Source organism: Canis lupus, chromosome 2, assembly GCF_003254725.2.
Source record: "Canis lupus dingo isolate Sandy chromosome 2, ASM325472v2, whole genome shotgun sequence".
Lineage (NCBI taxonomy): Eukaryota > Metazoa > Chordata > Mammalia > Carnivora > Canidae > Canis > Canis lupus.
The window spans coordinates 21,371,943-21,386,258 of record NC_064244.1 but is presented as its reverse complement, the minus strand read 5'-3'; the positions used below and the strand labels follow the sequence as shown (position 1 = coordinate 21,386,258).

General features: G+C 51.8%; 1 protein-coding gene across 17 annotated transcripts in view; it reads right to left on the bottom strand.

Moving 5' to 3' along the window:
* The window catches only part of FRMD4A (FERM domain containing 4A), a 751,487-nt gene that overhangs the window by 25,505 nt on the left and 711,666 nt on the right, over positions 1 to 14,316 (bottom strand). For 16 of the 17 annotated variants that reach the window (XM_049100487.1, XM_035713659.2, XM_035713663.2 and 13 more), the window contains 5 exons: positions 12,369 to 12,502; positions 8,223 to 8,345; positions 5,816 to 6,044; positions 3,184 to 3,240; positions 431 to 668 (listed from right to left, as the gene is read on the bottom strand). In XM_049100487.1, the coding sequence (XP_048956444.1) occupies positions 431 to 668; positions 3,184 to 3,240; positions 5,816 to 6,044; positions 8,223 to 8,345; positions 12,369 to 12,502 (781 nt within the window). The remainder of the gene's footprint in view (positions 1 to 430; positions 669 to 3,183; positions 3,241 to 5,815; positions 6,045 to 8,222; positions 8,346 to 12,368; positions 12,503 to 14,316) is intronic. The other variant, XM_049100494.1, reaches the window with a different exon arrangement.

The window sequence follows — 14,316 nt, the reverse complement described above, 5'->3', positions numbered from 1 at the left end:
CTGTGAAGCCCCTGCCCTTGACCACGGTTGGTTTCCGTTTTGCAGCCAACAAATATTTACGTGCCCCGCCAGCCACTGGGAGCTTGACAGGGCGTAGCGAAAGGGAAGGAGAAAAACAGAGAAATGGGCAGAAACCCGCCGCCCTCTCAGCCAGGCCCGAACCTGGGGGGGGGGGGGGGGTGCAGGGTCCCGAGCCACGTCGGGGCTCCTACGAGGGGTCTGTCCCTTGCCATTTGGGGTGGCGCTGCCCAGGCTTCCTCCTTAACTCCCGCGTCATCGCACAGCAGCTCCCGGGGGGGCCCCCACGCCCCATCTGCGGCTGGGGGGCCGCGCCCTCGGGGTGGCCGTGAGCGGGGCCCGGGCGCCCTCCCGTGGGCCACCCCTGCTTGCTTGTCCTGTGACCTCGGGGGCCCTCGCCGACCCGGCTCACCTGGAATGGCCGTGGGAGGAACGTTTCTTGACCTTCTCGTAAGGCTCATCCAAGGAGGACTCGCTCCACATTTTGGGCTTTATGGGGGACTTGTCATAGTCGTTGCGGGGATAGTGCATCTGCCGGAGCCCCTCCAGGGACTGCGGAGGGGGGGGCCTGTTGTGTGACGGTGGCCGAGGAGGGAGTCCCTTGTGAGGAGACTGTAAGGGGGACAGTGTGCTGGTGACCTGAGAGTCTTCTGCACAGAGATGGAGAGAGACGAACTGAGCGAGGGTCCCCCCCACCGACGCAGACAGCCCTGCCCGTCCCCCCACCCCTCACCCCTGCAGTCCGGCAGGTGCCCCCTCGCCCCCGGCCTGGGCCAGAGCAAGCCACGGCTTCCCCGCTTGCCACGACAGGTGGAACCAGAACCAAACCCCCGCCTCGAGCGGCCCTCGCTGGGGAGAGAAGGTTCCCTTCTGAGGAGCTACAGCTGGAGCCAAGAGCAGAACGTGGTCCCTGTAACACTGTCACGGCGTCTCTCCGGAGACAGGAGCGCCTAAGGTGCTCTGGGGACCTGCAGCTCCCGAGGACTGTTTCCTTCATTTCCTAGGAGGCCGGCCGGCCCCCAGCAGGTGCTCAACAAACACTCGTTAGAACAGGGGAAGCCAAGTGGACGTGCGAGCGGAAGTATCTGTGGGGGGCCCGGGTATGGCTCTTTCCTCGCGCCTGTATTGGGTCGTGCTCCCGAGATTCCCCCTGGACCAGCCCTAGGTCCTGCAGGAAGGAGCCAGGCTACACATACTGAGTGGAAGGAGCTTGTTCCCTGCGGGACCCACAGTCCAGCCCGCCGGGTGCCGAGGGGAGTTCAGCGGTGGGGGGCGCGGAGGGGACGCGGGGGAGAGCCCAGGCCAGCTGGGGCAGTGGCTGGGGAGGAGGAACAGAGTCGGGGTGCTGGGGCTGACCTGCTGCGCCCCCCAAGATGAGCTGGGCAGCCCAGCTGATGGGGGGCGCTTCATGCTGAGGAATGGGGCTTTGGTCTGAAGGGCCTAAGAAGACATTGAAACTTCGGAAGCCCAGACGTGTCAGGATGAAAATCCTTTCCGAGGCCCAGCCACCTGGCAGGGGCTAGGGGAAGGTCCACAGTGTGGAGAACCCGGTGGTGGGCAGGCGGGGAGTGAGGGAGCAGGAGAGGGCAGGGGGAGGGAGGGAGGAACAATTCAGGGTTCCTTGTGAAGGCGGACGGGGGAGCGTGAAGTATTTCCTTGTGAAATACTTCACAGAAGCAAACCGCAAAACCTCCAACCACCTTCCACTTGGCCCCCGATCCGTTTCCCACCAGGATTCTTCTCTCGGCCTAATTCTCCATTCCAACCCCCCACCTCCCCACGGTAATCAGTGAAGGAAAGAGCCCCCCCCCCCCCAACAAGGGGCAAGCCTGCAGGGGGCGTGGGGGTCTGGGGACTCAAGGCCAAGGAGGACTCCTCTCCGCTGCCAACAATATACACCTCCCCCAACTCTCCTCTTGGTCTTCTCTTCTCACTAAATCATTCTAGTTCCTGCCTTTGGAGAAACCGCCATCCCCAGAGCCCCAAACTGGGGCTGGATCTCCCATAGTCAAAATTCCTGGGGATGGCTGGATGGCTCAGTGGTTGAGCATCTGCTTTCAGCTCAGGTCGTGATCCTGGGGTCCTGGGATCGAGTCCCGCATCGGGCTCCCCGCGGGGAGCCTGCTTCTCCCTCTGCCTGTGTCTCTGCCTCTCTCTGTATCTCTCATGAATAAACAAAATCTTAAAAAAAAAAAAAAAAAAAACCACCTCTCCCTATTCTGCAGCCATGCTCCCTCCCCTCCCCACCCATGTAACGAAGCTAACAATGGTTATGACCTGATTGCTAAGAGCAAGGCCAAGGCCGCTGGGTAAATACCCTGCCAGCCTCTCCCCACATCAATAGCCCCTATTATTAGCTTTGCCACGATCATCCAGACTCTGGGTTGGGTAGACTGGTTTATGTTTTCTGTCTGAACAGCCACTTAGCACTGCCCACACGAGGGTTCCCCAAAGGGCAAAAAAATTAACTGCCACTTAATATATTTCCATGTGATTAATGTCCTGGCCTCCCAAGTTTTGGCTTAAACCCACAGGAATGTTCTCAGAGATGGTCCTGTGTCTGGAATCCTTTCTACCCCCGTGTGAGGTGGTGGTGGCCTGGGGGCGGGTGCAGAGGTGTGGGGGATCGATTCTATTTTTCTCAGAATTTCCCAAGAAAATATCCCAATAACTGCTGGGTTTTCAGAGGTCAATGGAAAATAGACAATTTCAAGGCCTGACCAGCAATCTAGAAGGACACCCTTCCCTTTGGTCTTTGCTATTTCTCAGGAAGATGGGGAGGCCCGGTGTTCCTCCGGCCACCCCCAGGCTTTCCTAGGAGGCTTCAATCTCTGACTTGTGATCCAACCAGAGTCCACGTCTTTCCTCCAGAAACGACGGAGACTCTAAAGGAAACCGTGTGTGGTGTTTAGTCACAGACGTGGTTGTGGCAACCACACCACACACCAGCGCTCACGGACGGTCACCTCAGCCCCTCCCCGTGGGCCACTGGAAACACTCAGGTTCGGACAGACAGAAGCTGACGTCTGGGGCAAGGGGCTCGCGGGGCACCCGGCCCCCACCTCGGCCTGCTCTTGCCTTGCCACCAGGCCAGGCCCGACTGCGCACACCTTAATCCCTGTTCGGCCTGGGCCCGAGTTCTGAGTCAGGAAACGGACAACCTACCATCCTCTAGCACGAGTGCATCTGAGAGGGAACTGTCTTCACTGGCAATGTTTCCATCTGAGGAGGCAAAACGCAAAAGCCTATGAGTTTATTAGCACATCCCCCAGACACCGTCCAGCCTGTGACGATCATGCGTTTGGGACCATCCCACGTCTTCCTCTTTCTGAGATGAAAGAACGCATGAAATACAGTCAACAAGCCGCTTGGCATTTCTCTGGGGTCCCTGGGGTGGGGCGCTGGTCATCCCCGAGGCCTGATGCTGCGCTGTGGCCCAGCGTCTGCGTCGACACCCTTGTCTTACAGGGCCCCACAGTGCTGAGGGGCTAGAAAGCCAGGATAAAGGCCGCCTGGCCCGGTTCAGCCCATCAGCGTCCTGGCCCAGTCTCAGGGCACGTTCCCACTGAACCAAAGGAACTACTGAACTGCTCTTTCTCTACATGCGAAACTAGGTGAGGAACTTGGCTTTGCTCTTATGGCAATAAACGTCCTCTCCATAAACTTCTTCAGTCATTCGTCGTGAAAACAACCTGCTAAGTACAGCCTCTCTCTCTGCAAAGCTGATTTTTATAGATACTGGTGAACCATGGGGACACACCCAAGAGGGAGTCAGTAAAATAATCCTCCCCCTTTAATATCTGGGGAAACTGAGGCCCAGCTAGGGTGGCGTGGTTTGTCTGCAGTTGCTCTGCTCTCCCGGTAAAATGAGCAAAAGGTGCCAGGCGTGAAGTTCCAAGTTTTATCTCAAGAGATAAGACGCCAAGGAACTAAGGAACTAAGAAGAACTGGGGTTATTCCTCTAATTCAAGTGCGGCAGAGACATTTTAGGGACGCCTGGGTGGCTCAGTCGTTGAGTATCTGCCTTTGGCTCAGGTCGTGATCCTGGGGTCCTGGGATCGAGTTCTATGTTGGGCTCCCTATAGGTAGCCTGCCTCTCTCTGTGTCTCTCATGAATAAGTAAATAAAATCTTTAAAAAAATTCTTTCAAAAAAATAAATAATAAAAAATAAAAAAATCTTTCAAGGAGGGAGCAGAATAAAGAAGGTATATTCTTGAGTAGTTAAAAAAAAAAAAGGCTGCAAATCTGGATGGGACCACAGACTCTGGTGGCAGGGTTCACAGGACAGCTCTCACTGGGCGGGCTGGGGAGGCGGGCTCTTCTGTGGCTGACCAGGGACGAGGGACCAGGGACAGGTGTGGCCCTGAGGGGCCCCTCTCCCAAACTTGGCTCTGGTGACCCTGTTGGAATGCTCTCGCAGAGCCAGGACGCCCCAACGGCCTTCGAGGGGCCACAGGGAGGTCCCAAAGGAGCAGCATGCAGACAGGAGTTGGCTGGCCGCAGTTCTGTTAGGAAGTGGGCGACAGAGTGACAAAGTCTTGGCCAAGGACAAAAGAGCAGGATGGGGAAAGACAGTTATTCCAAATTTCCTAGAGGGAAAGGATTTTTTAATGGTCTCTCTGGTTTGGTGGACTGTGAGCATGTAGGGGATAGAGAGCCTTAACTTTAGCATCTTGGAGTTTCCACTACAGCATGGCTTCTAGTATAGCGTGCCCACGTTTTAAGGTGGCACAATTATATTTTATGTATTATATGTATTTTGTATTTATTATATGTATTATATTTTTTGTATATGTATTTATGTATTATATAATTATATAGATTATCGAGGTAATGTATACACAACATAAATTTACCATTTTAGCCACTGTCAGCCGTACTGGGCGTACTGACAGCCGTTCAGTGGCATTAAGGATTATTTGCAATGTTGCACAGCCATCACCGCCATCTGTCTCTGCAACTTTTCCATTTTTCCAATCAGAACCTGTACCCCTCAAATACTAACTTCCCACTCCGCCTCTCCTAACCCCTGGTAACTTCTATTCCACTTTTGACCTTCTTAGAGCAAAAGCGTTTTAAATGTATAAACTACGAAAGAATACTTGACATACATTCTAAGGAGTTTGCTAAACAGGAAAAAAGGATTGTAACCGTTTGGGGAACTTGATGCTGTTGGAGGATTCGGGGCTATTTCCTTTTAGAGGTGTTTACTAAATACAATCGCCCAAATTCCTAACCCCTGCTGACCTGGCTCAGGGGTCTAGACAGAGTGGGGCGGCCCAGTCCTCCCTGGCTTCAGATTTGGGACAGGTACCCTGGGAACTGGTGTGTCTGAGGACAGAGGCTCAGTGGGAGTGCCGGCTTGCCGTGGACCCCAGCCATCCAGATGCTGGGTGATCAGGTCCCTGGGGAGGTCAGAGCCTGGACAACTCCAGCTTGGCTGAGCTGGCACCTTAGCTCAGCCCAAGTGCTGCTGAGGGTGGAGAAGCAGCCTAGAGCTCAGGGCTGCAGGCTCTCCCAGGGGGCAGTAAGTAGGGATCAGGACAGTTCCACCTGTAAAACCCCCCTTTGTGGACCTGTGCACCCCTTACTGCTCTCATTTGGTATCAGGCCTTATTAGCTTCACTTTACGGACTAAAAAATAAATAAAAAGCAGGCCCAGGGTAGCTAAGCAGCTTGCTCAGGTCCGCAGGGCACCAGCTTTGGACTCGCTCCCGGGGCCGGTGCTGGCCCCCAAGGCCCCTTGTGTGTGGGGGGGGTACTGTCCCTGGGAGGGGGGGCGGGCTTAGCACTGACCAGCGATGATCAGGGAAGCCCTCTGCGTGGGTTTCTTCCCAGACTTGATGCGGTTCTCGTTGATGGCATTTTCAATCTCCTGCAGCTTCTTCAGTGCATTCAGATAAGAGGTTTTCCTTTGTTTCTTCAGTTTTTTGCTGACGTTGGGGTCACTGGCCAGGCGGCGGGCAGCCTCTGTAATCTGGGATTGAATGGCAAACTCTCTTTCCAGGCGTTCCAACTCGGCTTCCTGTGGGACGGGGAGATGGGACTTACATTTAGGGGGATGCTAAGGGAGGCACCGTCCTCTCCATCTCTGTCCCTGACCCCAGGCGAGCACGCCCTGCTCTTTGGGAGACACACATACTAGGAACCCAGCACTCCCAGTACCTAGCCCCGACCCTGCCTGACCCTGCAATGGCCCTTTCCCTCAAATCTCTGGTGGCCAGGCCCTGGGCACTCCCACTTTCAAGGCCCTTGGCCCGTTATGTTCAGGAGACAAGTGCTGGTCACTGTATGAGCAGCATCACGGAGAAACAGAGCTCCCTGCTGCGGGCCGGAGGCAGGGTCACTTGGCTTCATCTCCTTGGTCTCCACAGCAAGGTTCATGAAGACCAAACCCCCGTGGAAATCAGAGCCCCTCTGGTTGGTGTCTCCTTGCCATCTTGGGCAGAAGATGCACCATCACTTCCAGAGCAGGCTTCTGTGGGTTTGGCAGCAGGCAGCTCCCACGTGCGTGACACCCCACCCTCCCACACGTGCCCTCTGTCTCTTGTATTTTGAGCCCTTTGTGGTGGGACGTACCCCACTCACCAGGATCTCTTCTGGAAGCCTCTCTGCAAGCTCCCACCATCCTCATCCTGCCGTTCCCAGCAGCACTGGGCTGCGAGGCATGGATGGGGGGGTTGGAGGCGCCTGGCCCCCATTCCTGGATCTGCTTCACGGCATCTCTGTCCTCCCCTTGGCACCTCCCTGCAGCCCTGACCCTTACTTCGGCCCAAAGGAGCAGATGGGTAACATGCCCTCGCACAGTTTTGGTCCTGGGAGAAATGAGGCTGTAGAGGAACCGGACGGGCAGAGGAACCGGGGTGGGCCGCAGGCTGCCCCTCTCTGCAGCTCCATCAGAGGCTCCGTTCCAGCACCAGCCCAGAGGCTAGCAAGGCCCGCAGGGGAGGCCACACCTACCCTCACCCTAGGGGACCCAGAGCCATGCAAAACCTGACAGGAATGGACCTAACCACGTGGGAGCCCATCACCAAGTCGGTGGGAAGGGACAGATCTTCCCAGCTCACGGCCCGAAGAAAAGGCTTGCCTCGGGGCAGCACGTCCCAGGTCGGGAGCCTCCACCGAGCAGTACTCTTGGCCGGATTCATTTCTGTTTGAGCATCTCAGGCCTGAGGGGAACAGGGGCCCAGGAGGAGGGGCAGCGTGGAGATTACACAGAACTGCTTAGGAGATGATAAACTCCTTCCAGGTCCTTCGATCGCTGGCTGCACTCGTTCTCCAGAGGGAGAAGGACACGGAGATGGATTCCCGCCCGGGGTCGGGAAACAAACAAGCCACCAAGGACAAAGGCTGGTCTGTGAGGCCTAACTGCCACGAGCAGCTGTTCCCGGCGCTTAGAGAGCCCTGGCCCGCGACCTGACCTGGCGTGGGAGCCCAGGACCATGGCTCGCTCCCTAGCCAGACAGGCACCAGGCCGCCGGAGGGCCTGGCTGTCCAGATGGCCGCCTGCTGTGTGGACAGGGAAGCCAAGTGCGTTCCCAGGAGAAACAGAGGCAGTGAGGGGGCTGGGGGTGGGGAGCCTGTCTCCACCCCATCCCCCACCAACATTTAGTGTCAAAGAGGATAAATGAGCAAGGCTTCAGGGGCTCCTCCAAATGCAGACAGATGACCTCAGGAAGGCCCAGCAGCTCGCTCTTCCTCTGGCAGCAATTTTAGCAGCAAGGTGAAGGGAAGGCCACTGAGGGCAGGCCCTGCTGTCTTTCCCCCAGCCTGCGGCATCCCTGCACCTGCTGGCATGGCCTGAGTTTTCTTTCTCCTTTGTCTGTTTTCTTCCACGTCATGCTGGGCTCTAAGTAACAGAGAGCTGGGAAGCCATTAAAAAGATAGGTACACAGGAGTGTCGTTGGGATGTTCTCCCAAGCTTAACGCAGCCCCTTGTGACAGGCCAATCGTGTTAGACAAGCAACTTCCATGGAAATCCAGATGCTTACGAACTCGAGCTAATGCATCCTACCAAGGGGAGCCCCATGCTGGCTGACCAGCCAACTTAAAAGGTAGAAGGGAGGATCCTGGGGAGGAAAGGGAAATGGTGTTTGGCATCGAGTAGAATGAAGACAACTGTTACAGAAAACCCTGGAAGCCCCAACATATGGGAGAAATATGGCTAATGTGAGAGAATCCAACAACAGCACACAGGACACACCTCTCCTTTGGGCAGGATTTTCTGTTCATCCAGCTTGAAGGCTGTCCCAATTCTTCTTCGAACAATGGGTGGTTCCTCCCCTGGATCCAAGGGATATTCAACGGGCAGTTTGCCTGTCAGCTCCTGCATGTGTGCAACAGCATGAGGACAGAGATCAGGTTTCTGGGACGCATGCGTGCCCATGCAGGCGCTTCAAAGCACAGATGCAATGCACAGGTTTGAAATCATCACCTTTAGCAACACACCTCAGTGTTCCTGAAATGCAATTTCACTTCTCTCTTTTTTAAAGATCTTATTTATTTATTCATGAGAGATGGAGGAAGAGGCAGAGGCAGAGGGAGAAGCAGGCTCTCTACAGAGCAAGGAGCCTAATGTACATTTCCCAGGACCCTGGAATCATAACCTGAGCCAAAGGTAGACACTTAACTGACTGAGCCACCCAGGCGCCCCACATTTCTCTAAAACAGTATGAGAGCAGTCCTTTCTTTACGGGAACAGATATGCTTCGAAATTTCTCCCAAAGTGAATTTCTTTTGGGTGAATAAAATTATTGGCTTTCATCATAGAACCCAAGTCTCACTCATTGGTTAACATCCCCAGTGATCCCCTGTGCCTGCTATGTGCCAGGTGGGGCCACACAGCCAGGAAGGGGCAGAGCCAACATGACATCTCTGGTCTTCACAGTTTCTGTGCTCTTTTCACTGCATCAGGTAGTCCCTCGCAAATATCTCAGTTTAAAATGCCCTTCAAGTGAGTGTTCTTAGGAGGAATGGTATCTAAACAGCAAAGCCAAGAAAGGTGCAAATTATATAAATTAGAAATTGAATATAAATAATTCGTCCGCTCAGACTAGGGGCAGGCTGAGCTTAAAAAATATTACATGTATACAAATCACACAGTTTCAGTAGAAACTGAAAATATAATCCATTTTATTGACAGGGCCATTAAAAAATGTTGCGTATTTTCAGCTCTCCGAAATCTAATTGTGTGAATATAATGACAGTGAATTTTGTTGATGGATCACTGCAGTGACTCCGATCCTGGCAGACACTGAAGTCTGGTCAGAACGCAGCCCAGTACGAGTGTCTGGTGGGTGAGAAAGCCCAGACGTAGACTCCTAATGTTCACTCCCCTTCTAATAGGAGGAAGGATCTGAGGACGCCTGGGTAGCTCAGAGGTTGAGCACCTCCCTTTGGCCCAGGGTGTGATCCTGGAGTCCCAGGATTGAGTCCCACATTGAGCCCCCTGCATGGAGCCTGCTTCTCCTTCTGCCTGTCTCTGTCTCTCTCTCTGTCTCTGTCTCTCATGAATAAATAAATACAATCTTTAAAAAAAAAAACAACAAAAAATGAGGAAGGATCTGGCCTTTCCCCATGCTATGTGTGCACAATGGAGTGTGTGTGCACTAAGATGGATGCATGCATTGAGTATGTAACGTGTATGCACTGGTGTGTGTGCATGCACGCATTGGGTATGGATATATGCACATGTGTGGTGTGTGTGTGAGAGAGAGCGCGTGTGCACAAGTGCAACTGGCACGCGCAAGCACACCCACGCCTCATTCTCCTGGGCCTCTTTCCTTCTGTGTTCAGGCCACCAGGAAATGAACTCTTGGGCTTGTTTTCCTCCCTAGTGTACGCATTTCAGGACCTAACGGCCAACTCTGGAGGATGAAACACTCTGCAATTTTCTTCCCGGTTTTTAATAAAACCTGGTTCAAATGTCTCCAAAGTAGTTACGTGCTTATTCTGTAAGACTTTTATCCACGCCCCTAAAAGCTGGTCTATCAGTAACACTGCACACTGAGGATTTTATATTGTCAGGCCTCTCCTGTCTGCTCCGAACCTATAGGAGGGCGCCGCACGTCCGTCCACACGTCCGTCCACACGACCACTGACTTGTAACTCTAAAGTGTCTGTGGTTTTGAAACAAACTACATTTTAAAAAAATGAGCCTACGGATTTTTCATCATCGGCTTGAAGGTATTTGAGTCCAGCCTGGATTCCCCATATTTCATCTGATTTCACAGGTAACCAGAGCTCTCAGGTGCCTGCCGCCTTCTGCTCCCACCTTGCTCACACTCTGCTGCGGCTCAGCTCCCTCTGCTGCAGTTGGGCCGCCCCATTCCGCCCCATTCCCCCCCATTCCCGCCCACAAACAGCACTTCTTGATACTGAGCAGAGGGTGCACGGCATGGGTGCCCCAGAGAAAGAGCAGAACAGTCACCGAGAAAGTTCTCTTGCGCCTGGCTGAGCAAGCACAGAAGCAATCCGCAGCCCCCCGGGCCCACTTCCCTGAGAGAGGCTACTTCTTCCACTCAAGCTCGGTTTTCTGGTGCCGACACTCCAAGAAGTGGGAGCTTTGTTTTCCTTATTTTGCTTTTATTTTGAGAGAGACGGGGAGACCTTGATAATGCATGCTAACCTTGCCCTGACATGTTTCTCCAATTTTCTGATGCTGAGTCCCTGCTGGGTTTAGGGATGTTTCCTTTGTGAACAACAAAACCAGGCTTTACAAATTATTAAATGCAGACACCCAAGCCCATATTTTTTCAATGCTTTCAGCATATTCTTCACGAAAAGGCTGCTAATGGTAGGAGTACCACAGAGCACATCCCCTGGCCAGGCCAGCTGCTTTCCCAAGCTTTGCAGCGGATTTGTGCCCATGTGGGTCTGCTTTGCGGCAGGCTCCGGTTTAAATCAACCCAGAGCCTAATTAAGCCGAGTTGAAATGTAATGCGATCTCATTCTATAGCCCCTTGTTTCATTCTTCCTGGGGCAAGCCCTGGGGGCATGGGGGGGGAGGGAGAAGGGAGGGGTGGGGGATAGGGTAATCCACTCCTCAACTCGGCCCCAGAACCTCTTTTGCTTCCCATTCTGAACTGTTTACCAACAGAGCTCTCGGTAATGCAGGGCACAGAGGGCTCCCAGCCCACCGCATCCATGTGCGTACACCACCCACGCAGGTCATGTGTGTTGCGTTAAGAAAATCAACTGTTCGAACATGCTAACAGTCACCGGATGAACAGGAGAAAGTAAGAAGTGACGTTCCAGCAACTGCAGACAGTGATGGGCCACAGCATCTGAATCCCAAGGAAACATGAGACTAGCCTATACAGAGGCTTGAGGAAGACTTGCTTTACATAAAATTTAAAAGACCAGTAGGCTGTGACTTCATTTTAAAAAGTGGGGGGGGGATGGGCAGCCCCCGTGGCTCAGCGGTTTAGTGCCCCCTTCAGCCCAGGGTGTGTCCTGGAAACCCGGGATAGGGTCCCACATCGGGCTCCCTGCATGGAGCCTGCTTCTCCCTCTGTCTGTGTCTCTGCCTCTCTCTCTCTCTCTGTGTCTGTCATGAATAAATAAATAAAAATCTTTAAAAAAATAAAAACTAAAAAGGGGGAAGACACACCAGATTATGAGTTGTGAAGGGGATTAAATATCAAGCAAAACCTTGGTTTCCTTGAAGATCCCCACTGAAGCTTCCACATAGGATGCCCCAAGACCAACGGGAAATATCCTCAAGAGAAACAAAAGCCACCATGATAATAAAATCAGGCTCCAATTTTAGGAAGATGGTGGCAAGCCAGTATATCCAAGGAGGTAATCCTACAGGGAGAGACACTTTATCACCTATGGTGCATGACGCACACAGAAGGGACTGCCATTACTACTTGTCATTTGGTCTCCAGTGGGGTCCCTTTGAGGATTTGGGTGGAGCCACTCTAACTGCTGTCCTTATGTTTCATTATGGTTCACTGCTGTTAACGACAAGGCACGCCAGAGGGGTTGGAGTCTCCCCCATCTGCGCTTCAGGAGAGGTCCTGTCTCTTGCTTATGCTCTCTGTGTAAGCCCACCTTTGCTTTTCATAAATATGTGGTGACAGAGGGCAAAGGGCACCTGGGTGGCTCAGTGATTGAGCATCTGCCTTTGGCTCAGGGCATGAACCCAGGGTCCTGGGATGGAGTCCTGCATCAGGCTCTGTGCAGGGAGTCTGCTTCTCCCTCTCCCTAGGTCTCTGCCTCTCTCTCCGTGTCTCTCATGAATAAATAAATAAAATCTTAAAAAAAAAAAAAGAGACAGAGAACCACACATACACACACACACACACATACACGCGCGTGCGTAAGTGAAATGTGAACTGCTTACAGCTTCTCGAAGACAGAGTTTCTTCAGTTCTTCCAGTCGCTGGCGGAGCGTTTCCTCCAGAGCTTCCTGCCTGGATTTCAAGGCAGCCAGCATATCTTTCTTGGCCGATTGAGAGCTATCAGATTCCTGAGAACCTGTCAATAAACAGTGGGGTTACTGGAGAAACAGATGGGAGACATATATCTGGGCCTCTGACAGCCTCACTGGAGCCCACACTTGGAGGTGGGACCTACCCAGGAATCCGGGGAGGGAGACACAAAGCAGGTGCTGCAGGGGCCCAGGCGCAAGGAGCGAATTCTTGGCACCTAGTGGAATTTATAGCTACTTGGAGGACTGGCAGGAAAATTTACATGCCCAAAAAAGAAGTTTCTCTTTCTTGATTATCTGAAGTTATGTGGCATACCTGTTTTGATTTCACTAGGGCATTGAAATAGGCTTTACACAATGAAGGGGAAAGTAAAATTCAAGTCAGTCATTTGAATACATAGTTTTAACTTTCTTTTTTCCACTTAAGAATGCTCATTTTTGGCTTACTTCAAAGATGATGCAGGCTTGTCATAAAAATTTTGAAAATGGAGACATGTAGAAAAATAGTCCACACATAAGTCCCCTAGAGATAACCATTGCTATGTATTTTCTCTTGACCTTTTTATCTAAGCACATATATTTTAAAAATAAAATTTGATTTTCATTATATATATTTTTAACTTCATATTGTATCATGAGCAAATATCCTCCTGATGAAAGTTATACATATTTTACCAGTCAGGGTGGAAATATCTGCATGATGATTCAAGCAGCAGACTGCTAGATATGAACTCTTGGTGGAAGGCAAGCTGTGAACCAAATACAAAAGGAAAATAAGCTAGAATGCCAACTGGAGGAATTTAGATTGGACTAAAAGAACACTTTCCGGGCTGCAGTGTTTGGATCCTGAAGTGGGTTTCCAGCAGTGAAGCTATTACACATTTTTATCTTGATAGGTTCTGACAAGGCCACTGATGCCATAGGAAAGGAGAAGCTGATTATTACTTTGCTTCTCATGCCCATGGACATGGATGGGTATTACCGGGTGTGCATTCAAGGGGTTCAGATGATGATGCCACTTACAACAGCAACAACCACCATCAAATACCTGGGGATTTTGCTAGTGAAAGATGTGTAAGATCTCTACAGTGAAAACTCTAATATCCTACTGAGAAACATTAAAACCCTAAAAAAAAAATAGAGAGGTATACCATGGTCATGGATTGGAAGCCTGACATTGTACAGATGTCCATTCTCCAGGAATTAAACAAGAGAATTGTTGCAATCTCAGGAAAAATTCCAGTGGGAACTGTATTTCTGTATGAAACATCTTGGGACAATTCAGTGATCACATGCCAGATGAGAACAATGCAATCAGAACTGCCAGACCCAGGGTGGGTGAGTGGTTGAGCAACTGCCTTTAGCTCAGGTTGTGATTCCAGAGTCCTGGGATGGAGTCCTGCATCAGGCTCACCTCAGGGAGCCTGCTTCTCCCTCTGCCTAGGTCTCTGCCTCTCTCTCTGTGTCTCTAATGAATAAATAATCTTTTTTAAAAAAAAAAAAAGAACTGCCAGCCTCAAGTATTTTGTCTCTTCTGATGATAATGAAGCCATCCCAGAATCCTAAGGCTAGAAAGTCTTCTGTGCTTTTGCATCAAAAACCTCTGTTATACTCAAACCATCCCCCTAAATACACTATTCTTCTCCTTCAGTCTTTGAACAGTCTCTTGCCATGCAATTAGGCTTCTAGAACCCTAATACTCAATAAAGTCTCAATGGGTAAGCACATTTTGACTCCAACGTGGGCTTTTTACTTTTTCTCCCCCAGCCCATCTTAGCTTGAAATAGAGAGTATGTACCACTGCAGGAACATACCATCTTCATGCCTCTGCAATAGCTAATAAATATTACCTTGAACAAAC